General features: G+C 41.9%; 2 protein-coding genes across 2 annotated transcripts in view; both read right to left on the bottom strand.

Annotated features, from left to right (window-relative positions):
• LOC146983857 (carbonic anhydrase-related protein 10-like) overlaps positions 1-21,162 on the bottom strand; it is an 83,379-nt gene extending 62,217 nt beyond the window's left edge. The window contains exon 1 of the mRNA XM_085785238.1: positions 21,022-21,162. The gene's annotated coding sequence lies outside the window, so the exon portion shown is untranslated. The remainder of the gene's footprint in view (positions 1-21,021) is intronic.
• Positions 18,404-24,922, bottom strand: part of LOC146983785 (carbonic anhydrase-related protein 10-like) — a 157,599-nt gene continuing 151,080 nt past the window's right edge. The window contains exons 4-6 of the mRNA XM_085785322.1: positions 21,254-21,284; positions 21,022-21,164; positions 18,404-18,412 (exon numbers count right to left, since the gene is read on the bottom strand). Coding sequence (XP_085641448.1) covers positions 18,404-18,412; positions 21,022-21,164; positions 21,254-21,284 — 183 coding nt within the window. The remainder of the gene's footprint in view (positions 18,413-21,021; positions 21,165-21,253; positions 21,285-24,922) is intronic.

The raw sequence follows: 24,922 nt of genomic DNA, 5'->3' as shown, positions 1-24,922 counted from the left end.
GTGGCAGACTGGTTCATGGGGAGGGAGGGCAGGCTGGTCTAACAGCAGGGGAAAGGGTGGGAGGGGGGGCGATGCAAGCTATTTTTAGAATGGCGGAGCAGAGCCGTGAGCTGCTCAGAGCTACGCTACGGAGGCTCATTATGGGATTTCTTGGTTTCCCTCATCAAACTCATCAAATACACAATCCAACAACTCCACAACGCTCTGGTGGACAAGTTGTGAGCTGCACATTCACCACGCTATGATATTTGTTTTCGGGGCAAATGCAGAGACTGCTTGCCTAAAAACTGCAGCTGGAACAAGTTGCAGGAAGTGGAAAAACACTTGGTTACTTAGCTATGTAGCAAAATCAGGGTGTTAGTTAGTAGTACTATCATAATGAGACATGAAACTATAATTTTATCATTTAAAAAAAACTGACAATACTGTATTAGGATATTTGGAAACTGAACTGAAACATGAAATTTTACAGTACAAATATTATTAGGCTAAATGTTAATTGTGTATGCACTTGATGTCGCGGTACTCGGAAGTCGATGAGTAGCAAAAAGACGAGTGGCAGAGCCGCCAAAGTTTAAAATCGACAAAAGTAACAAAGCGATTTCCTCCGAGTCCACACAAGTCTGACATGTCTAACTTTGTCAGCATGTAAAGCAGCATGACCTAACAGAGCTGCTAGACATCTAGAGGATACGTCTCACTTTGACCGAGTTACATTCAAGAACCTGTTTTCAATGACGGAAAGTAAATTCACTGGAGCGGTCATTTTTTTCGATGGATCAGCTGTGTTTACAGTTTCAGGTGTCGTAGTTCTGATGTTTAGACAGATAAATTAGTCTCTAACACATCCTACAGTTTGACTGCTCAGAGTTTTTCAGTATAGAAGCAGCTCAGGTTTAAGTGTCGGGAGTCACTGTCAGGACAGTAACAGCTGTGATCTGGTCCCTCTGCACAGTAACAATGATCCTGTCTGTCACTCTGCAGGTACCGCGTCACTGTGTGTTACAGGATTGATTAAAACACAACGTAAACAATGTGACCGTATCAGACATGTAGAGACTGAAGGAGGACGGCAGAAACTGTTTAAATCTAACGGCTGATTGAATTCATTTTGAAGTAATTGAATGATTTCTGGCCACATGTCGGTGTGCGTGGACCAGATGGTTTTGTGTTGCTGCTACGGATCATTGTCGAGTCCTTCTGACCTCACTTTGTTTTGATACTACTGTACATATTTGACCTGGTTTTGCTGTGTCCACCGCTCCTTCACCACGTAGAGGAAGGTTTGTTTTTTCAATCAGTCCAAACAAAAGCAGCGTGTCCCAGAGCAACGTGACGTAAACACATATCCTCTATTAATGGTCTAATAGAGCATAATACAGAGAAAGGAAAACTTCTGAAAATGAAAAAAAAAGTAGTAAAATGAGTCATCGTTGTTCTTGGACTCTGGAGCAACTTATAATTTATTTAATTGTCAAATACTTTACATCTGGAGAGACTGAGATTCTACAATGAAGACAGAGGAGATACGTTTGATAAAACATGGGACCCAGTACTGAATTACCTTAAAAATGTGAGCCCATAGACACTGGCTATTGTACAAAACCTCGCAGTGCAAACAAATGTATGATGATGTATATGTCTACTGACCTATTTATTTTACTATTATTTATTTATTTTTCTGCTTTTATATTCTATCTATAGTTTTATGACTTTTATGAATTTTATGACCATGAAATATTGTTGTGCTTGATGTGCTGTGTTCTTTACTTTTTTTTCTCTCTTGCTTCTCTTTTTCCTATACTTATTTTTTCTCTTCATTTTATATGTATTTTCTTTTTTCATTTTTCTCTTCATTGAAAATCAATAAACATATTTCCAAAAAAACAAACAAAAAGAAACAAAACAACTCTGGCTCCTGATTTCCCTACAAAATGCACTGCAGGTCCTCACAGAGAATATTTTTTTCTGAGCTCGCAAAGTCACATTTTGCAGCCAGAACCGAAAACCATCTACAAAATATAAACTTGAAGATAAGAGCTTTCCGGAGCGTTGAAGCTGGGACTCAGGATCCCCCATGCTTGACTTTGCTCAGGGCCTGTCAAATCCCCGACTCAGTGGCCGTGCAGAGCAACGGGGTGCCAACAGCTGCGCGGGGGTTTGTATAAGTTACACATACACAGACGGCAAAAATGTACAGTACAGTAGGTGTTCTTTAGCAGAGTTTGTGCGGTAGAAAATGTATGTAAATGCGTCGTGTAAACTCTTGAGCAACAAAGAAATCTGTTGCAGACAGAAGGAGCCAAAACAGCCAATCTGTTGTGCAGCAGCTTCAGAGGAAACTCACGAGAAGGTCGAGCACAAGAGGGGCTGGCCTGGATTCCACGGTAACACACAGGTGTGCACTGCACCACACTACACTACACCACTACACACAGGCAAAGTCAAATGTGTCAAATTTTGTTTTTCACTATAACCTCCACAAACGCACACGAGCAACGCAGACCAACACATGCTCCCACATTTGCTCTCAATTTCTGCCATCATTTTTCACACACAAACCCGTCTCTCTCTCTCACTTGATCTTCTCAGCATACTCCCAAACACACACACACACACACACACACACACTGGCCAGGACAGATGGCTATGCTATGTGCTCTTGCTCAGCAGATGCACAAGAGCATTAATCATGAAACAAGACTCAAACAGAGGATTTAACTCTTACTACAGTCGAGCTGCTTCCTGTAAAAGAGAGCAGATTAATTTGCCTGTGGAAGATCATTGACAGTCAGGTCTTCTGCAGCTGAACAGATGCAGATGCGCCACATCACACCAAAAGGAATTGGTTATGTGAAGACTCATTTCACGTCATGAGACTGCAGATTCCTCAGATGTCAGGAGTTGGTGGAGATAGAAGCAGATAACAAGGCCAAATCTTACAAATGGCTGATTACTGGATATGTTATTCTGAAATTCACTCTTTTCTGTGTTTTTCCACTGGGGTGAGATGTTGCAGTAATAATGATGGATCACATTCACAAACCCTGTGGTCCTGTGGCTCCCAAGACTAACAGTAGTGAAATGAACTGTATATTCCTCCCACCAGGTGCAGCCACAGTCCAAATGTATGCACAGTGTGATTAGTTTAAAGGGATAGTTCACCCAAAATTCAAATTTCACTCATTATCTACTCACCCTCATGTCGACTAAGAGCTGTGAGAAGTTTCAGAGTCCTCCGTCCCTTCTCGGAGTTACGGGGGGGTCCGCGCAGCAGTATTTGTCCATATAATGGTTGTCAATGGATACCAACTTTCTTCGTCCAAAAAGACACACCAAAAAACATCCAAATACCTCCATGCTGCTCGTCTGTAATGTCCCTCTGGTATTGAAGCCCCGACATGAGAAATTGTTTCGCGAAATTGTGACACAGGAAGAGCAGTGAACCGAGACACTGGGAGCTTCCGCTACAAACAAGCTTAAAATATAGACTTAGTTAATTTTTTTCGGAACAATTTCTCATGTCGGGGCTTCAATACCAGAGGGACATTACAGACGAGCAGCATGGAGGTATTTGGATGTTTTTTGGTGTGTCTTTTTGGTCGAAGAAAGTTGGTATCCATTGACAACCATTACATGGACAAATACTGCTACGCGGACCCCCCCTGTAACTCAGAGAAGGAACGGAGGACTCTGAAAATTCTCACAGCTCTTAGTCGACATGAGAGTGAGTAGATAATGAGTGAAATTTGAATTTTGGGTGAACTATCCCGTTAACTCTGGCCAGTAGCCTGATCAGTTGGCACACACACGCAGTCGGTTCATCATTATAGTTGTTGGGTGTGATGGAGTACTGCAGCTCAGAGATGCTCTGCAGGAGAGGATGGAAACAAAACCCATCCTGAAGATTTGCTGTGTGTGTTTCTGCTCTGTGTGGTGTGTGTTTCCTGCTCTGTGTGGTGTGTGTTTCTGCTCTGTGTGGTGTGTGTTTTCTGCTCTGTGTGGTGTGTGTTTTCTGCTCTGTGTAGTGTGTAGTGTGTCATTTAGTATGCATGTCTGCTTCATACATTTACAGCAGCGGTTTGCACAAGATCCTGGGCAAGGAGTAAATATATCAACCACCAGAGCGCTTGGAAACGTGTTCAAACGTCAAGAAGTGATACAGACTCTGCTGTTGTTACAAATAGGTTCTCTAAAATTACAGATGTTTACAAGAAATGGTTGTAGTTTTGTTATTACTACAGTACATAGCTGTTGGTGACTAAATGAATGAAGTCTGATGACTGATTAATGCTGCCCTACGACCGCAAAGTGCAGTATCTGTAAAAATGCCAAAGAAAAACAGCTTTTTGTGTTTTTCATTGTCAGGTTTACTGTAAGCATCAAATGATGAATAACTACCAAGTCTATAACTGATTAGATAAAGGTGGACTGAATTAAATGTATTTTGTAGTTTGTCTTTCTGACCAATTTTGACAGTTTTATGGCAGATACGGCACTTTGCCTTGGTATTAGCTACAGATACTTTGCCTTGGTAGTAGCTACAGATACTTTGGCTTGGTTTTACTCCAATGGAATTATAGAGTAATTCTAGAAGTAGGGAGTACAGTTACTCTTTGCAGATACTGCACTTTGCCTTGGTTTCACAGTGCTTTTTTGGATGCACAGCAAAATAAAAAGCCCAATAATTCTGGAAATTTTAGCAGTACCAATATCAAATTCTACCAGATTGAAGAGAATACGCCTTTACACTTTTGACGCAAAGTGCTGTGATGCGTGCACGAGTTGCAATATTGGCATGACCGCTAGAGGTACATGAATGAACACGTTGACGAGATCAGACCAGAACAGACGGAGTCACTGTCGGAGCAGTTTGAAGAGAGGCTGACAGACCTGGTGTGAAACTCAATGTGTCCATGTCATTACATAGTGACAGGCGCCTGTCGATACAGTTGGTGACAGATCTGTGGGGCTTTTCACAATTTCCGGATATTTCTGTTGTCTGCCCCAAGTGGAGACCGCCAATATTGTGCATTTTGGCTGCAACAAGTATATGATCGGCACAAACACGATGCGTTGTGTACACGTACGTTTGATGAAGTGGCGAGTAGATCATGGCCCTTAGGGTGTATTCAGACTTGTGGCTCCTTTGCTTTGTTCCGATTCAGCGGAACAATTGTTGCATTTTTCTTTTGGGTCGTTTGTGTTCACATGGTAACAGTCCCAAGCGGTCCAAAGTTGTAAAACAAATGCAATGTGTGAACCAACTGTTCTCTCATTGGTCAGAAATCTTACCTAGAAGGAGGAGGAGGTTACCTTGGAAAGACGATGCATGACATAGAATAGACGTCTCAACGGGTCTGAAAATTAAAATCTGACACAGTCCGAAGCTCGGACCCAACCAGATCCCAGTCAGTAGTGTATATGAGCACCTCACCTCTCCTCAGAAACCTCTGGCCAATTGTGACTGACTGTAGCCTCCAGTCTCCATAACACATTATGACTTCTTGTCTTATAAATGCAACAATGGCTAAAGCTCTTCTTAAGAAACAATCACAAGCACCTGCTTCATCAAAAATATGTTTGGTGGCAGAGAGAACTTAGAAAACTCTAAATAGCTCCTTTATCTGCAACACACATTGGGGGTGAAATTACTGTCAGCTGCATGTGATATTTGCACATAAAATCTATCTCCTACTTCCTCAACATCACATAAACTACTGAAATGAGACAGTAGAAGCAGAGAGATATTCCACGTGTACCAGTTGCTTCTCTGGTGCATCACACTCTGACAGAGCTGTTAGCAGAGTAACTTGGCTGGAAGCCAGAGAGAGGCTTACCTTTTTCTTTTCTTTTTTACCTCTATTCCAGACAGTGAAGTGCTGAGAGACAGCTGCAACAGGGGCCTCCATCTGAACCCAAACTGGGGGTGTTGCGGCTGATGATCAGTGTCAGCGTCCGGCTCTACACATGTACTGTAGCATGTCCATGTCTATTTACTGTACAGCCCCACTAATAAACAAGGAAGAGCCCAGCGGAGGAAACCGGTGAGAAAACCTCGAGAGGTCAGACAAGTCTGCAACAGCAGCAGCTCAGTGAGACGACTGAACGCTGTAGATCAGTGTTACCCAGACTCATGGTTATGGTGAAAAAAGTTGACCCCTGTCCAACCCCTATAACAATATGGAGGACAAAAAATATGTTTTTATATCACAGCAGAGATAACAACATTGACAACAAGAGACACATGTAGGAAACGATTCTCCTTCTGTCTCTTGACTCTTTGCTCTTCTTGTTGCTACAGTTAGATATTTTGATGATTCAGGTTTTTTTTTTACCATGGATGTTTTCTTCAGTGCACAATCAGACTGAGATAACACAAAAGTATGAGGTGTATATGATGTGGCCTGGCCAAACATTTAAAGGTAAGGTTGGAGGTTGGACTTTTGGAGGTAAATTCATGCAAAACAGCTGATTGGTTTGGTTTATTCACACACACACACACACACACACACACACACACACACACACACACACACACACACACACACACACACATACAACACATACTTTGTGTGCATGAGGTCTCCCATTGAAGCTACCAAAAGCTTATTGCGGGAGCCTGGATACATACAACACAAAACAATACAGCATACAAGACTGCAATACACATGAAACATGAACAGTATGAATACACACACACAACAATAAAGCACATACAAAACTAACTCTGTGTGGTAACGTTGTGTTATTATCTCATAGCGTGGTGAATGTGCAGCTCACAACTTGTCCACCAGAGCGTTGTGGAGTTGTTGGATTGTGTATTTGATGAGTTTGATGAGGGAAACCAAGAAATCCCATTAGCCTCCGTAGCGTAGCTCTGAGCAGCTCACGGCTCTGCTCCGCCGTTCTAAAAACAGCTTGCACTGACAATTAAAGGTAACGAACCTATTATGGCAATGGGCTAATTTGCCAAAATATTGAACTATCCCTTTAAAATCCTCTTCACACCCCAATTGCAACCAATTAAATAAATGCGTTTTCACAAAAATGAAAAGAGTCAGTCACCTACAGTATGGAGCGGGTAATCCTGTAAAAGCACCATCCACGTTCAAGTCAGTTGGATCATGATGTGTCAAACTGCTGTCACCGATGGACCACGGCCCAAAGACTGTAGAGATGTGATTATCAACAAAAAGAGGAATTCTGTGATGCCCGAATGCTGTAATGACTCTGAGAGAGATCACTGCACATAACTCGTTTATTTAATTATTCATCCAGACAATCCGTACAATTAATAGCTAGTGCTTTGCGCTGACCACATTAGAATTTCATGAGTGTTTGTTATTTGTTTCTTTTGAATGCGGAAACGATGTTAAAAGTCCAAACTTAGAGAGCACTGAAGTGTCTACAGTATTGTTGGAGATAACTTTCACACCATTTGTTGTTCTTCTGCTGAATCATCTGCCAACCTACTTCAGCTCTTTGGTCTACTCTTTGAAAATGTTCCCCTATCACACACCTGTGCTGACAACAGCTCTATTTTTTCATTTGATAAGACTTTTTTTTCTTTCTGCACTCATAGTTTCAATTTCATATAGTGACACGAGATGGTTCATGTGTTTCTGAGCTGATTTTCAGACCAATAACAGAAATGCAGAGTGGGAGATTGTCTTGAGAGTCAAGCAGCACAAAGGCCAACTCAGATGACTGACACATCACTGCTGCTGTCTCTTCTCTTTACGTTACCGACATCAAATGCTCTTCAGCTCCAACCGTGGGTCAAGCTGTAAAAACACTGGATGCCTCGGTTGCTTTGAAGTGGTTTGACATCCCCTTTCATGGCCGATGGGCATGTTGTTCACACTCCACACCTCCAGGTCTAAACTTTCTATTGAACATCCTGAGGCTCCCAGCCGAAGCCACGACAGCTCTGATAGAACCGTCAAGGTTTGAGAAGAACGCACTCTTGAACCAACACTTGAGCTCCGATCACCTCCCATGTGAACAGCCAGCTCAACACATCACTGTTTAACATTTATTTCAAATCTTATTTCGTTTCAAAGGCATTGACATGTGGTTGAAAGCTCCAAAGACAGTTTTTATATCAATATATTATATTCTCAGACTTCTCCAACATAATATAATTGTCAAAGGAGAGAGTGGTGCTCCCAATGTCAAGGAAACTGATCTCACTGCTAATGACTGGAATAGAGTTGAGTGAAGTACCATTTCATTTCACCATCAGAGTCTTTTAAGGAGCCTGGTGAGTAGAGAGAACAACCTGCTGGGTTAAAGTGCCGATGTACATCTTCAAGCATCTCAGAAAACATCTCAATCCATCACACTAAATCCAACATTAGGGGTTTCTGCGAGGCAGCTGGTCAAGGTAAAGCCAACATTAGCAGTCAGTAATAGGCCTGTAATGATACACCAAAGTCACGATTCGATTCGTATCTCGATTTCTGACCCACGGTTCGATACACGATTCGATTCAATTCGAATTTTATTAAGGTTTAAAAAAAGAAGAGATTTTGATAACAAAAACTGGATTATTTATCATAACAACAATATATAACATTAACAATTATAACTAGGGCTGCCCCCAAATAGTCAACCAAGCACTGGTCGACCAAAAAAACATTATTCAATTCAATTCAATTCAATATTATTCATAAAGCGCTTTTCATGCACAGGGCAAAAACTCAATGCCCTTTACAATAGTTAAGCAATTATAATACAATGCAATTTAGCCGACCAACATCTCATTGGTCGATTGGTCGCAGGAAAAAAAAACATTTGGAGCCGTGTTTTGTCAAAATTAAGTCTAAATCAATATGACTGAACTGTATATGTAAGGCTATAGGGCTTTTAATTTGAAGGGCCAGATACAGGAAGTCGTGACACCACTCGCTGTCACGACGGCAGGTCCGGTCCCAACTTTTTTTTCCTTGTCAAGAGCGACTTTTTCCAATGTTGTTCCAGACGTTTCTGGAACAACAACGGCTGCAGTCAGAGTGGCGCACCGCTCCGTCTGTGGAACAACAACGGCTGCAGTCAGAGTCAGAGTGGCGCACCGCTCCGTCTGTGGAACAACAACGGCTGCAGTCAGAGTGGCGCACCGCTCCGTCTGTGGAACAACAACCGCTGCAGTCAGAGTCAGAGTGGCGCACCGCTCCGTGTGGAACAACAACGGCTGCAGTCAGAGTGGCGCACCGCTCCGTCTGTGGAACAACAACGGCTGCAGTCAGAGTCAGAGTGGCGCACCGCTCCGTGTGGAACAACAACGGCTGCAGTCAGAGTGGCGCACCGCTCCGTCTGTGGAACAACAACCGCTGCAGTCAGAGTGGCGCACCGCTCCGTCTGTGGAACAACAACGGCTGCAGTCAGAGTGGCGCACCGCTCCACAGACACGCAGCGGTGGAACGGGTGTGTCGCGGTTCTGCCGTTTCATTGGCGACACAGGTTCGTGTCTTAGAGTGTCGCGGTTTCAGTTTCGACACGCGTATCGTTACAGGCCTAGTCAGCAAATCACACAGAACACAGCTGAGTGTGCCAAAACCATCCCAATATACAGTGAAAGTCAGAACACACACGGTTTCACTATCAATCAAGTAGTTCTGAGAAAATCCGTCGTGTCTTTCCCGTCACGCAGCTGCCACTGAATAATTGGAAATTCTGAGCTAGTGTTAAATAAAGAAGCAGCTTGCATTAAAACATCTGTGTAAAGTCGTCCCACTGGACAGCTCCATATAAACCTAGAGAAGGAAGCAGCGTGGATGGTGGATTTGACTCATGGCAGGATTAAGGCCCCCCCTCGGAGCCTGACTGTGAACACAGCACTCTGTCTAAAACCGTTGTGGACAGGAGCCCCCCAGGGGGAGGAAAGGTGCTAAGAGATTTTAGAGCAGAAAGTCACAGGCTGTTAATGTTTCAGTCCCTGATCCAAGCACAGAGCTCAACACATTACATCATTATGACATCCCTTTATATTCAGGCTGTTAGAGTGAAACAGAAAAAGCTACCGTGGCTAATGGCTACTCCATTGATACATTTTTAAGTCCTTGTACCAGATCCTTTATATTTTATTTGGTCTAACATCATTTCTTGGGAACATTAGATAACTGTGGTGAATAAAACTGTGCATTTGGTTTCAGCTGTGTCTGAAGTCAAAAAGTTAAAGCAAACTAATTTCCTAAACACCTCAATGGAAATCATCATGAGGGAAGAAAAGATGTGAAGGAGAACTGATGAGGATTCAGGGAACCACAATCAGGCTTCATTTACACTTCACTTTATTTATGCCACATGGAGGATAAATACTCCTTTTACTGACTACAAACACCAAACGAACAGCACTATAATAATGAAATAAGATAACATGACAGAAATATCAAGTAGCCATTAAAATGATAATTCAATAAAAATGAGCAACTGAGTAGAGGCCGGAATAAATTAGACTCATACATCAGAAACTAGAGTACTAGAGGCTGAGAGGTTTTTCAATCCTGTCCCGCTCCCCGCTCCATCCTGGTCCAGTGACCAAGTCAAAAAAAATCCCATCCTGTCCCAATCCTGAATAAATCACTCCCGATCCTGTCCCGTTACCGTTTCTTCTATTTTAGAACACACAGTCATCGTCACAGTCGTCAAACGATTGTAGGCGAATCTGCCCCGTGTGTATTATAGAGCGATCGGACTGTATGAGTTTCACTTTTACCACACACTGCTGTCATGCATGCACGCTTCTGTGTGTGTGAACGCCAATAATGGAGAAAGAGCGCTATCAGTGTTGCCAACTCCTCAGTAAGCAAAGTCGCTATTGGCTGTCGTAAAAGTCGCTAGAAGTCGCTAAATGACGTCATTACCTCAGCGGGGGCCGTCTCTGAATGCAGCGGAGACAGCTCCGTGACACTACCAGAGATGTTCTCTATTGCCTAGAAGGACTTTGACACTACTGTGTGAGGCTGACTGCCTGAGAGTGCTTTGAGACAGGGGGCGGGGCTCGCAGCAGCACCGCTGCTCGTTGAAAACAGATGTGATAACGGGCTTTCAGGTCCGAATCTCCAAACCAGAAACGTTTGTAATATCACCGGAAAAAGACGCTAGATTTGTCGCTAGTCGCTTTTGACAAAAAAAGACGGCAAGAGGGTTTGGAAAGTCGCCAGATTTAGCGAGAAAGTCGCCAAGTTGGCAACACTGAGCGCTATGCGGAGATGAATGAACGCCAACGACATTGCATTGGTCGAGCCAAAACCTGAAAAATCTATCCGTACCGAACGTAATTTATTTGTGGCAGGTCGCCACGTATAAATGAATGTATGGGAAACACTGTCCCAATCCCGTTCACACGTCCCAATCACGTGACTAATAGGAAAATTGATTCCCAAATCACAGAAATCCCGAGAAAACGTCTAGTCTGTACTCGGGGGACAACCGTCATTCCGACATCCCACCAGTCCGACATTGGTCTCTAATTGTCTAAATGGCAACACTTAATTTTCTATCAAATCCTGTCATTTCGACAATATCTGATTCCTATGGTCGGAATGACGGTATGTTTTTCTTTTTATAAACATCCTGCCTTTCTGTCAATTCCTCTAATAGTGTATTTTCTTCCCCAACAGATTTTGCACTGGTTGGGCTTAGGCAATGAAGAAAGGAGTTGGTTAAGTTTAGTAGAAAGAGCAGGTAGAGGCTAGACAGGCAGACTAGTCCATGTCTGCGCTCTGCTGCGTCATTACACACAACCATGTAGGTAAAGGGAGTCACCTGGGACGTTCACATGTCAGAATAGTTGTATGTCGGAATGGTGGGATGTCGGAATGTTGGTATGTCTAAATGGTGGGTTGTCGGAGTGGTGGGATGTCGGAATGGTGGGATGTCGGAATGACAGCATATAACCTCTGTACTCGGACCGCCGCAGTGATTGAGAGATAGGAATGTGAGAGAGAGAGAGAGACAGAAAGAGAGAGAGAGGTTGACATTTATTATTTATTTTATTTATTCATTTATTTATTTAAAAAGGAAAATACACATTAATGAACATTCGTACGTGTGCACAAATGTAAATGCGTCAGAGGTTCACAGGTTGTACCTGCCATGGTTGCTGCAGTTAGGATCAAGCCTTTGTGATACACACAACACCAGGTGAGCCCGGGCTGCCTGAGGCTACAGTACAATGACTTTTGACTTAAAGGGATTCGCCAACATTTTTTTTTTCGTGTCTTGCCTCACTCCCGAGTCCATGACCAGCAGATATACACCATCCTTTCAACTGTGTGTGCAGTAACAAGGGAGATACAGGCAGAGCTGGCGCACCGCTAATTAGCTTAGCTCAAACACTGGAAGTGTATGGGTAGTGTTAGCCTGCCTCCACCTAAAGTCATCAGAGAAACTCTTCAGCAACTCTAAACGGTCCAGTGTGCTTGTTGTGACTCGCGTTATGTTGTTATCTATTTTAAGACTAATATTAGCAGATAATGTAATTTTTCGAAAGAAATATACACAAAACTAGACTGCAGGGCGCACTACCCATGCACTTCCAGCGTTTGAGCTAAGCTAATTAGCTAAAAATTACATTATCTAGCTACTAATATTAGTCTAAAAATAGATAACATAATGATGACTTTAGGTGGAGGCAGGCTAACACTACCCATGCACTTCCAGCGTTTGAGCTAAGCTAATTAGCGGTGTGCCAGCTCTGCCCGTATCTCCCTTGTTACTGCACACACAGTCGGAAGGATGGTCCATGATCTGCTTGTCATGGACTCGGGAGTGAGGCAAGACACTAAAAAGAAATGTTGGCATATACCCCTTTAAGTACATTTGTTAAATAGAGTTACTGGAGCTCATCCATTCATACAAGGCTTTCCACATGCAATCTGTTCTTTTTATGCATTTTCTCCTTCAGTAAACTCAGAGCCACCTTCCCACTCTGTGTTAGTTCATTGGGTTTTTCCATGTGTTTTTCTTACCTCACCTCATATCGTCTCAGTCGGGATGTTGTGAGTTTCATTTTTCCATTCGCCTGCCTAAAACCTCAGTTTTTGCATTTCATCAGCCAAGTTTTGTTCCTTGAATCACCACCACATTCGCCATGTTTATGTGTGTTTGGGTCGACCCTGCCAGTGCCTGTGTTCCCACCGGCAACACACACACACACCGATAATTAATTACAAGCACATTAAAATTGCTCTATTTTTCTCAGAAATTAGACCAAGAAGGGAATCTGCAATGTGCATTTCTACGCATATTAACAGAACTTCCATGCAAATGTAATATCAAATGAGCTCTGGCACAGTGCTTCAGTAATCCAGATTTCTTCATTCGCCCGGGCGACCTACATTCCCCGGTGGCTTGGATTAGCAGAGCCTGAGCTTCTGATGACGCTCATCTGATCCCGACCCATCCTCGCCTGCACCACAGTGTGCCACAGCCGCCGTGATTAGTGGCTGACACTGCGCTCTCTCTCGGGAAATAACATGGAGCTCACCCCATGGCACTTCTTAGTCCTCATCACAATGAACGAGTCTCAGAGGGAATTACAGGGATAAGACTCTCTGAAGAGGTCACGGATGGGGCTAATGTTCCCTCTAGGTTTTCTTTGTGGCCCCCGCGCAACAGCGTTAGCCACGAGCAATTAAATAATAGAAGTGTGGCATTAGCGCGTAACAAAGAAATAAAAAGGACCCTGTATGAGTTAATGCTTGTGCTTGAGATTTATGTTTCTGGGGGCCCATTATGTCCTGATTTAACTATTTAATAATCGCGAAGCAAAATGAAACCGAGTTGATCTCCAGAGAGAATGATGTACCACACCTTTAGTCTTGGAGCTGAAGGCTCCTGAAAGCTTTATTTTGGAAAGTGGAGGATCTAATGCATCTGATTTTCATACAAAAGCCTGAGCTGAGAGGCTGCAGCTAAAATGCCATAGCTAAGTGGATGAGTGTCCAGGCTTTGTCATGGAGCAGATGAAGTGGGCGCTCTCCATTACAGTTCCTCTGTTAGGAGTGTAATCACCTCTCTCTGTGCCTGCACTCGCTTACAACACATGATGCCAAGACACAAATGTTCAGAACCGCCGTAATGTGCGGGAAGTTTACTCATCATTAGACGTGAGATTAGTTTCAGGTGATTATACCCTGATGAAAACATAATTAGGAACATTATTTTTCATTTTTCTACCATAAATCCTAATCACTAGTATTGAGTATTGGGAGGTGTCACGGAAAAATAACAGCTATTTGAAAAGTCGTTTTTCCTCTTCAAATGATAATTATAGCGGAGGATCTTTGTAATATGTGGTTTTGATTTCATCATTTATGCCCATAAGGTTCTAATTTTTTTTGTGTCTCAATTTAAATGAATTTCCCTTTGGGGATTAATAAAGTAATTCATTATCGTATTGTAAAGCAGAATTCCACACAGCATTTTTCTTCTTAACATTTGAAGAAGACAATAAAAAAGACATTTATGAGCGCTGTTTGCACCTGCCATTAAAATGCATCTTGAGTGATCAGATCACAAGTGAACACATGTGATTAGCCCTGAATACAAAGTAAACGGGCACCAACATGTTTCTGTCAAGGTCCACATTTCTCTCATGGTGTAAAAGTGAATGCGTCCTGTGTCTCAGATGAGGACAAGGCATCAATGCAGGACGTCGTCCATGACGGCGCTGTGGTTAAAGAAGAGAAAATGGATGTTGGTGTCCACAGGGCAACACATGGGCATCACCAGACCCTCTTTACTGGGACCCCAGTAGACATGTTATATAGGTGTTACATTTTAATGCTTCAAGAATAAGCAGACAGACGTCAATCATCAGCTTATGCAATGATGCAACCAGTGAGTTTTGGGCGTGAATAAGGAGGAAAGCAGGAAGATGAAAACAAAAGGAAACTACCAAAGGACAAAGAAAGGTTAAGACTAAAGTAAGAATATAGGAACAAGGAGGCTGAGGGTTGTATGGATGGTTTGTGGACCGTTTTCAAGGGTAAGCAGTGCACATTTTTAATGATAAGACAGTTGAGACAGGAAATGGGGAGGCAGAGATGGCGTCTCGCTGTCCACTTGTGATCTGATCACTTAAAGGAGAATTCCAGTCATTTTTGACACCTAAATCGTTGTCCTGATGGTCACCCAGTGTTGGCTGGCGCAAAAAACGTGACTAAAATTGATGCAGGTAAACCAGAGTTACACCATGGCTAGATGGTGCTAGGGATAGCCACAACACTAACCTATGGGGGCAATTCTTTCAACCACAACAAACACTCAAAAAACAATCAAATATCTCTGGTATATGACTGGAATCCTTATGACACCTCTGAACTCATATAGTGTACAGTAGAAACAGTATAAACTTTGTGTTTTTGCATGTTATCACTCTGAAACATCCTGGAGAGCAGCGCTCTGTGATGGGATAGTAATGTCTTTCCAGGATGTTTCAGAGTTGGGCTATCTGAGGTGAGTGGCTACATGCAAAAACACAAAGTTTATACTGTTTATACTCAGTATAACCGTACAGTTTATGAGTTCAGTGGTGTGTCATAAGGATTCCAGTCATGTACCATAGATATTTGATTGTTTTCTGAGTGTTTGTTGTGGTTGAAAGAATTGCCCCCATAGTTTAGCGTTGTGGCTATCCCTAGCCCCGGGTAGTCATGGTGTAACTCTGGTTTACCTGCATCAATTTTAGTCACGTTTTTTGCTCCAACCAACACTGGGTGACCATCAGGACAACGATTTAGGGGACAAAAATGACCAGAATTCTCCTTTAAGATGCATTTTAATGACAGGTGTGAACAGACTTTGTGATTCACTCCTCAACCTTGAAGCTCAATCTTCAGTAGATGGATGTGGCTCCAAGGTCTCCACTTTTTCAGCAGAACACTTCTGTTCACACTCCATTATTTGCTAATGCATTCATTAATATGTTCAGTTTTTCCGATAACATGTTACATTTTGTCCCTTTTAGGCTTCTGTAGTTATACATTATTCCTCGATTCACGATCAAGTCGGTGCGTTAAAGCCTGAGCTCCAGCTCCCCGACAGTTATTCAAACATTCAGCCGTTTCTTGAGGCGAGGAAACACCTTCGGTCGTTGAAGCCAACCTTCAACCCGCTCTGAGAGAACGCTGCTCCTGGATTTTGGAAATCTCTAAGGAGAATATTAAAATGTAATAGCAAAGCACCATATTGTTCTTTGCCTAGATCAAAGCCCCCAACAAGATCCATTTTTTATAAAAGACATGATGTTGTGAAATAATGATTTATGACTCATATTTTCTTCAAAGTAAGAGAAGGGGATGATGTTAGAGTCAAATGTGCCTTTAGTTTGAAGTCGGGCCTGTTTTCAAGACGGTATGTGCCAGTTTTGTAGATAACACTAAAAATGATTATTTTAATGAATATTTTGACAGTGATCTGCTCCAAGGTGAAAATGTTCTACATATCAAAAATGATCTTCTTCTCCTTTTATATTCACACAGCAGAGGCATTGTGCTACTTGGAACGATGTCACTTATCCATATTAATTATCACTATTTATTTTCTATTTTTAACTACAGGGAAAATCACAGTCGCTCCCACATTTTACTGTGATGTTCAACCCAATATCATGATCCTTTTGTAATAATAACAGAATGTTTTTGAAGGTATAAAGCCTGAAGTTGCCCTTACAGAAAAAACACATGAACTTCACATGTGATTCACATTTCGCACATGTGAATCATGTTATTTGCACATGTGTAAATCATGTAAAACATGTCCACATGTGGAAAATGGGTTCACATGGGAATTCACAGGTGATTCACATAAAATTTGGCCAAAACCTTGTCTACGTTTAATTATGGAGGATGGTGTAATAATTAGTCCTGAGGTGTGTTTGTTGGGCGCTAAGGTGGACGGTGTAGGATCTGATACTTGCTTTTCTCTCTGTAAAGAGGATCATGGGGGGAAGAGCCTTTAGCCGCTCTGCCCCCGTCTCTGGAACCCCCCCCCCCAGCATCAGGAACATTGACTCATTCTCCACCTTCAAATCCCATCTGAAAACCCACCTTTTTAAACAGGCCTACTCCCTCTAACTCTCTATGGCTTAATAATAAAGAATGGATCAAATGAATAATGATGGAAGGTGCAGCCTCAGTACTACATGAACTGTATAGAGAGGGTCTATGGACCCTGGACACTTATTAAAAAATACTTAAGTGAGAGGAATGCACCTCCAGAGAGACTGTAATAGCCAGTATGACTCTAGTGTGTAGGCAGAAATTCAACCCCACTGGGGAAATGTTGAAAAATCACATGTGGTTTTTCTGTAGAACTGGTTTTATCTCCAGATGAGTTCTCTACTGGAACTTTCTGCAAGGTTAGACTTTAAAAAAAAAAAAAAAAAAAAAAAGGTTTTCCCTTCACTGCTCTGTCACTGTTCTTAAAGCCGCTGAACCAAAGTGTTGGACAATCTGTCTTGGATGATTTTATCTACTCACTGACACTGTTGGGAATGTCAACCATGTTTAGGATGTTGTATTTATTCTGCTTCAATAGACATTAGAGTGAATTACACAGCTTATACTACTGTTTGTTAGTAAAACAAAATAAATAATAATGTTTCTGTGATTTACTTAATGTGATAACCAAGAGATTATTGTCAGTTATTGCCATTCTTTTTAAAACAATACAGAAACCTACTCACTAGCTGGTTGCTGAACAGCGGTGTGATGTTAAAGCCACTACACTGCTCACTGTCTGTCTAAGTGTAACTGTAACTAGAACGGTGCTGTAGCAGTGAGTTCAGAGCTCAGAAAATGACAAATTGAGCAAAGCTTTTGTTTCTGCAGCTGAAAAACAGACCAGAGAGAAGAAAACAAAAAAACACATGGATGAATAGAACATTTAGAATTCCTTGAATTGTTTTTATTATTGCTTCTATTTAGTGACCTCTTAGTGGAAATCCTTAATGCAGCCAATACATTGTAATGTCTACATTTTAAATGTGTCTCAGTCTTGTCTACGGAGGCCTTCAAAGATTCTGATTCTCTTTCTAAACCCGTCTTTTATGTTTTTACCGTCTTGTCGCCATCATTCTGCATTTCCCCTGATTGGATGGAACAGCTTGTGTGAGCCGATCCAGTCCTTCAGAGAGACATTTGAAATGATATTATTCTGTAAATCCGTTGTGTGTCACAGCTCAACCTCTCTCCTCCAGTCACATGTAATGCAAAACTTGTTGGAAGGGAACGACAAAGGGAACACAGAACAAAAGTCCATAACTCTCTGTAGCCAAATGTTTTATTTCATAACACCTTTAAATGATAACTTATTGGTGTGTTATCTATTCATTCATTAATCTAGTTATCTATTGTGTATTTAACTGTCTTTTTGTTTGTTCAAGTTGTCCTCAGAAGACCTGAGCAGGAAATGAGGTGGCAGATTTATCAGGGTCCAATCTGAATGCATGACTTTAGAGAAAAACCTATTTTCAAATAGGATAGACTTTTGGTTCAATATTATATATTTAAAGTGTACCAAGGAGGAGTATATTAAGAGTACTTGTCATTTAACTGTACTGTACAGCCTTGCTCTCTAGGATGTCGAAACTTTGAACCTTAATCTCTTAATCTCAAAACCATTTAGATCACAATAGATTCCCAAAGGTCACCCAACGGTAACATGACAATAGCTCTGATGGTGTCAGTTTCCCTCTCCACTGAAAATACCACGCTATGATATCATTTCACCTAAATATGGCCAATAAGTAGAATACACTACTAAATACAAAAATTAATCCAGGATGCGATGTCCAACATCATGAAAGCCGTGTTTTTACGGTGAGTCTGGTGCTTTAGAGGGGATTTCCACCAAAGATTAAGTGTGATTGCTGTGTAGAGGGCTGAAATTGTAATGCCTCCTGAGCCCGGTGCAGTCAAATGCAGCTGGGAATTTCAAAGCCTTCGGATACGGATGAAAAGCTCATAGTCTCTGTCAGACAGAGGCTTCTCTCAGTCTCGACTGTGAGACTGTGTCATGTGCTGGTCTCAGCCACCGTGATCGTGATGAGTTAAAGTCCAGCGCTGTCAGAGAGGGACGGCCCCGCTGCCATCAGGACGTCTAATGTCCAGTCTCCAACACCAGGCTGAAACCAGCTGGCCAGTGTCTTCTAACAGACACCCAGCCTCTGAAGAACCAGCAACAAATGACCGGTCATCACAGGCCAACCGGGGTACGGTGGCCCTGAGGGTACGGTGGCCCTGAGGGCTCAACACTGTCAAACCTCAGGAAACACATGTTCAGAAAACAACTTAAAGGTACATTGTGTAAGAATTCCTCCCATCTAGCGGTGCGGTTGTAGATCGCAAGCAACTCAGTCGTATTCTTCATGCTGCATTCACGTGGAATCGGTTAGACGGCAGACGGATGACAGCCGCTGCACGTAACGGCTTAAACAAGCCTCTATGTAAACAAGTGGTCCGTCAGCACGAGGCAAAACAATACACGTGACTATATGTTGTCATGGCGATGTCGTATTGTTTACCTGACCCACGTTTTACCGTCTTTCTCTCGACTTCTGTGACTAAAATGACATCTGGTTTGTTAGCGACGGCCGTCTGCCCGACTGCAGGTGAATGCAGCATCAGTGTAACGCTCCATTCCTCCTCAGTCAGTCAGAGTTAGGGCAAGCTCAGTGGTCGGGTGGTTAGGGAGCATGTCCCATGTTGACATGTGCCTGAGGCACTAGGGCTGTCAACCAATATTCTAAATTTGAATATATATATATATATTACTGTAAGGTGTTATTAAAGGGACAACGAGGAGTTTCTCCATTGGCAGAAGGAAAAATTCTGCAACAATAAAAAAGTCTGATATTAATGTGGATGAATCTCCGTTACCACTTGTTAATGGTCCATTTTAGATAAATCTATGGTTTTGTCTCTATGGTTATTTTGTTATTATTAGTGGTGGTGGAAATGCTGGGCGAGCCGACCAGCGTTTCTTTACTTTCGGTTTCGTGGCGAGTCATGAGAATAACGCCGCCGAATCTCCGTTTATGGTGGGAACTACGACGGTATGTGATCGTCTTCCAACCTCTGACTTTAATTCTTGATGAATGAAAACATGAGTCTGTCTTGCGCCGGTCAAAGAATTTCACGGTGCGGAGGCTCATAAATGTAGTGTGGAAACACTTCGCTTTTCCAATTGCCCATGTTAATGTGTCATTCACACCATAATTATGACATTCATGAGATTAATCGTATTAATTGACAGCACTAATATATATATATATATATATATATATATATATATATATATATATCTGAATGTGAAAATTAATATTCAAATGTGGAAAAAAACACATCAGCATCTGCTTTGCAAGTGGGCGCACTGACCCGTCATAGGAGTTGCACAGTGTCACTCACTGCTGAAAGTGAAAGCCCTATTCTCACAGGATTACTATTACCTGGGGACCTCTGGTCATTTGTAATAATTGCGGAGGACGTCTGTGATTTTAATCCCGTGCGAATGCACCATGTCAGTAATTTGTAAAGTAAAAATTCCCCCGCAAATTACCTACTATATTTCACCAAAGACCGACGTCCTGTGGTAAAAGTATCTCAGTAATTGAGGGCATTTTTTGTTTTTGTTGTTTTTATTGCGCGCAGTGAGAAAGACATGGAGGCCAAAAAGTGTTGAAATGTGTTGAACCTACCTGGGACAAACATGCATGTTTGTATCATGACACATCCATACACACTGTTCAGTGCCTTCTCCTCTAAAGGTCACCGAGCACTGAACAACAAGTAAGTCCCAGGGGGGTTTGAAAAAAGTTAAATCCTGATAGTTTGATTGTTATCAGTGAAAAATACTCCCAGAATAAATGATTTGCTATCTGTGTTGTTGGATGTGGGTCACAAGCATTTTTTTTTTTCTTTTTTTTTTTGTTGAGATTTTCAACTGGGTCATGAGTTGAAACCGGTTTGGAGCCTGTGATGTGAAACAACTGGGACAACGTAGGCCTACCTTGCGTCCGGCCGTGTTGAGCCTCAGAGGGCTCAGGTAGGGGTCGAAGATCAGGTGACTGGTCTCGATGTCGATGGGCGACTGCCTCTTCCCTATGGTGCACAGGTTCCAGGCTGAGTTCACCAAACCCCAGAAGGATGGGACTGGTGGTGGAGGAGAGGAGAGAGAGTTAGAGTAATTAGTGTGTAGTGTGTGTAGTGTGTCTGTGAGTGTGCACTTCACAAGATCAAACCATAAAACGAGGGGGGAAGTGAGCAGATGGGCTTCATTATGACGGGACAGGAGAAATGGGGAGTTTAGGGAGATTTGAATTTACATATGGCTTCATTAAAATCCGAGTTAAAACAGAGCTTTCATTTAAGTCTCCAGGTTATTATCTGCAATTATAACTAAGGCAGAAAAATGGACTTTATTACAGTAAAGTCTGTCCAAAAGTTCTCCCCCTTGTTTGTGTTGCCTATAACGCACAGCAGCGGTTCACAACCTTTTGTCTTGTTGTTCTGACTAAACATTAGAATTCAGTGTAGATTTAAGACTCGGCAAAAAGCAGAGACGTTGTTGTTCAGTCCACACATTCTTCTTCCTTGTCCAACCCCGGAGCGAGGTAATGTCTAGAGAATGTGAACGCTGGCTTGGTTTGCTGCATTAATTGGTCATAAGATACGAGCTGATCTACATCTAAGTCACATCTGAGTATAGAAGCTGAATATGAGCCAATAACCTTAGATCAGATAATAGCACACAAGGAATAATAATCTTTAGTGTCTTTGTTGAACACCGCCATTAAACTTTCTCCGTGCTGGTGGAGCCAGTGAGCCAACCATCGGGTTTAAAGGGATAGTTCACCCAAAATTGAAATTTCACTCATTATCTCCTCCCCCTCATGTGGACTAAGGGCTGGGAGAAGTTTCAGAGTCCTCCGTGGCTTCTCTGAGTTACACGGGGTCTCGGCGTAGCAGTGCATGTCCATATAACGGTTGCTAATGGATACCAACTGTAAAAAGACACACCAAAAAACATCCAAATACCTCCATGCTGCTCGTATGTAATGTCCGTCTTGTATGGGCTTTATGCACAGCTCCACTACTTCCTGAAATAAGGCAGCTCCTTTATTTCTTGTCTTACATTATTGGACCAACTGATTAATCCAGGTGTGTCCAGGAAGTAGTGGAGCTGTGCATAAAGCCCATTGAAGCCCCAAAATGCGAGATTGTCCCGAAAAAAAGCTCCTCTTCCCAGTTCGTCCAAATTGGATGAACCGGGAAGATGAGCTTCGAGAAGCTTCCGCTACAAACAAACTTGAAAAATAGACTTATTCAATTTTTTTCGGGACAATTTTGCATTTCGGGGCTTCAATACAAGAGGGACATTACATACGAGCAGCATGGAGGTATTTGGATGTTTTTGGTGTGTCTTTTTGGACGAAGAAAGTTGGTATCCATTGACAACCATAATATGGACAAATACTGCTGCACGGATCCCCCGTAACTCAGAGAAGGAACAGAGGACTTTTGGGTGAATTTTTGGGTGAACTATCCCTTTAAGGTGGTTTGTCTATGTTTGCTTGTCGACAAAACTCCTTTCACACCGACGTTGATTTTGTTAGTAAATGATGATTCTGATTGTCATCTTTCAGTTCTCAACTGCTGCGTTCTCCTAGCTGGCATCACTGCAGCAAAAAAATTGGTAGCTTTGTTATGGATGGAAGCAACCGGATATACTCAACATCCCATAATGGCTCACATCTGTTGTGGATATCTTAAACTTGGAGATTTCAGTTGCAAAAATACATGGTGCCAACCAGGTGAATGTAGCGGTATTGGAAAAGGTTTTTGGTTCCACAGTTAAGATAACATACATTATTATGGATAATGGAGGATCCTTGTGCTTATGTAGATAGATAGATAGATAGATAGATAGATAGATAGATAGATAGATAGATAGATAGATAGATAGATAGATAGATAGATAGATAGATAGATAGATAGATAGATAGATAGATAGATAGATAGATAGATAGATAGAGAAGTGCAGACAAGTCAAGGAAAAGGACCACAGGAGTTACAATCATTTACATACATTCCCACATTTCCTGGAGCTCCCAGCAGCGTAGATGTGAGCAGACAGGCAGTGGTATTAGTGGCTTCCTCTGTAAACAGACTGTCATCACATCACGCTGTCACTTGAAGTGATGAGTGACTGAGCAGACGCTCCTTTGTAACCACCTCCACTTCTCCTCATGTTCCTTTCATTCATCTGTTTCCTGTTAACTACATGTGTGGTTTCACATCAGCGTATGAAGGAGACGTGAACATGACAGAGAAATAAAGTCTCCTTTTAATTCTTTTTGAAATATATCGTTCCCATGTTAACAGGAACTCATTTCTGATGTTGTCTCTCACACTGGAATTGTATCTCCAGCATTTTGTGCAATTACTGTCCAATAGTGGTGGGCGGATCGATCTAAAATATTGATCGATACCAACGTTGGTATTGGTACTGATCAATACTTGCGTGATCAGCAGTGCACTGCTGTGGCTGCATGATGGCAGAGGAAGAGGAGCGCGTTTGGAGCTTCTTCTTTTTTACAGCTGCAGACCAAACTACCGCAATATATTTGTCCTGTGTTTTATGATCATAATCATGATTAATTAAAGGAAAGATTACAAAATGACACAATGATCCCTAACCCCTAACCCTATTCAAATTTGCATATTGATGTTGCATTCACTTCATAAATAATGAAACATTGCTCTCTCCTACTCTAAAGTAGATAAACTGCTTTCCTAAGTAAAAAGTATTGGTATCGGCATCGGCAATACTGGCCCTGTATTTATTTATTTGGTATTGGATTGATACCAACTTTTGCAGTATCACACACTCCTTGTCTAAGACGGGGGCGGGCAATGTTAAACCCAGACTGTTGCTGGCGCCACATACTTTTTTGTCATCCCCACCTTAATTTCACCACAAAGATTAAATATAGAGAACGTACAGTGCATTCACTTATTAAAAACAATAAACAACAATACAACAAACAATAAACTATGCAGGCAATGTTCCCTCTCATTTTCAAAACTCCTGAGCAGAAATTCAACTCCCCTGATGAGCTGCTTGAGCGACTGTGAGCGACGGTTTAAGCATACACAGTACATCCACATGCTGGTGCTCTGGCCTCACCTCTCCAACTCCAAATATCAATACTATTGGCTATTACTATTATGATTAATAACAGATTATTTTGACAACATTACCTAGGCTGCTCCAGTTACAGTTAATGATAACAAAATACAATATTGTTTTGGCAAAATAGAGTTTGTATTTATTACCATATGAACAATATGAAAAAAATAACTAACATCAAGTTGGTGTCATCAACTCTTGGCACAGAAGCATCTTGATATGAACAGTAATAATGATTCTCAAGCAAAAACTTAAATCGTAGTTGCACTACAGACCACGGTTAAGGTCATACATTTCACAATTCGAAGTGCACATGAGGGAGAAATAAACAGTAAACTAGTCGGGGATATTTGAGTGTGCAACTTTTTTTGTCTTCTGGGCAAAGAGGTGGAGCAGTAAAACACCTGAGAGGGAACAGTGTATGCAGGAGTCTTGGAAAATACTGTGCATAAAGCAGCACAACTTCAGATCATAGATACATCCTCTCCTGTATTAATGTTGACTAGTTATTCAACAGACAAAATTATTGGTTTTTATTATTAATATTATTATTGTTGTTGTTAGGCCTATTATTATATCTAAACTAGTACAACTTAGCCTACATGTACTTCTTGCTGTTTTCAAAGGAGTACATAAGTTAATTTTTAATAACCCACAGCTCATTCTCAACGCCATAACTGAACATCATGATGAAATAAAACTGTACACACAGAACAGC

Source organism: Trachurus japonicus, chromosome 8 (assembly GCF_045865225.1).
Source record: "Trachurus japonicus isolate A0001 chromosome 8, Traja_1.0".
NCBI classification, from domain to species: domain Eukaryota; kingdom Metazoa; phylum Chordata; class Actinopteri; order Carangiformes; family Carangidae; genus Trachurus; species Trachurus japonicus.
This window is presented reverse-complemented; position numbering and strand designations above follow the sequence as displayed.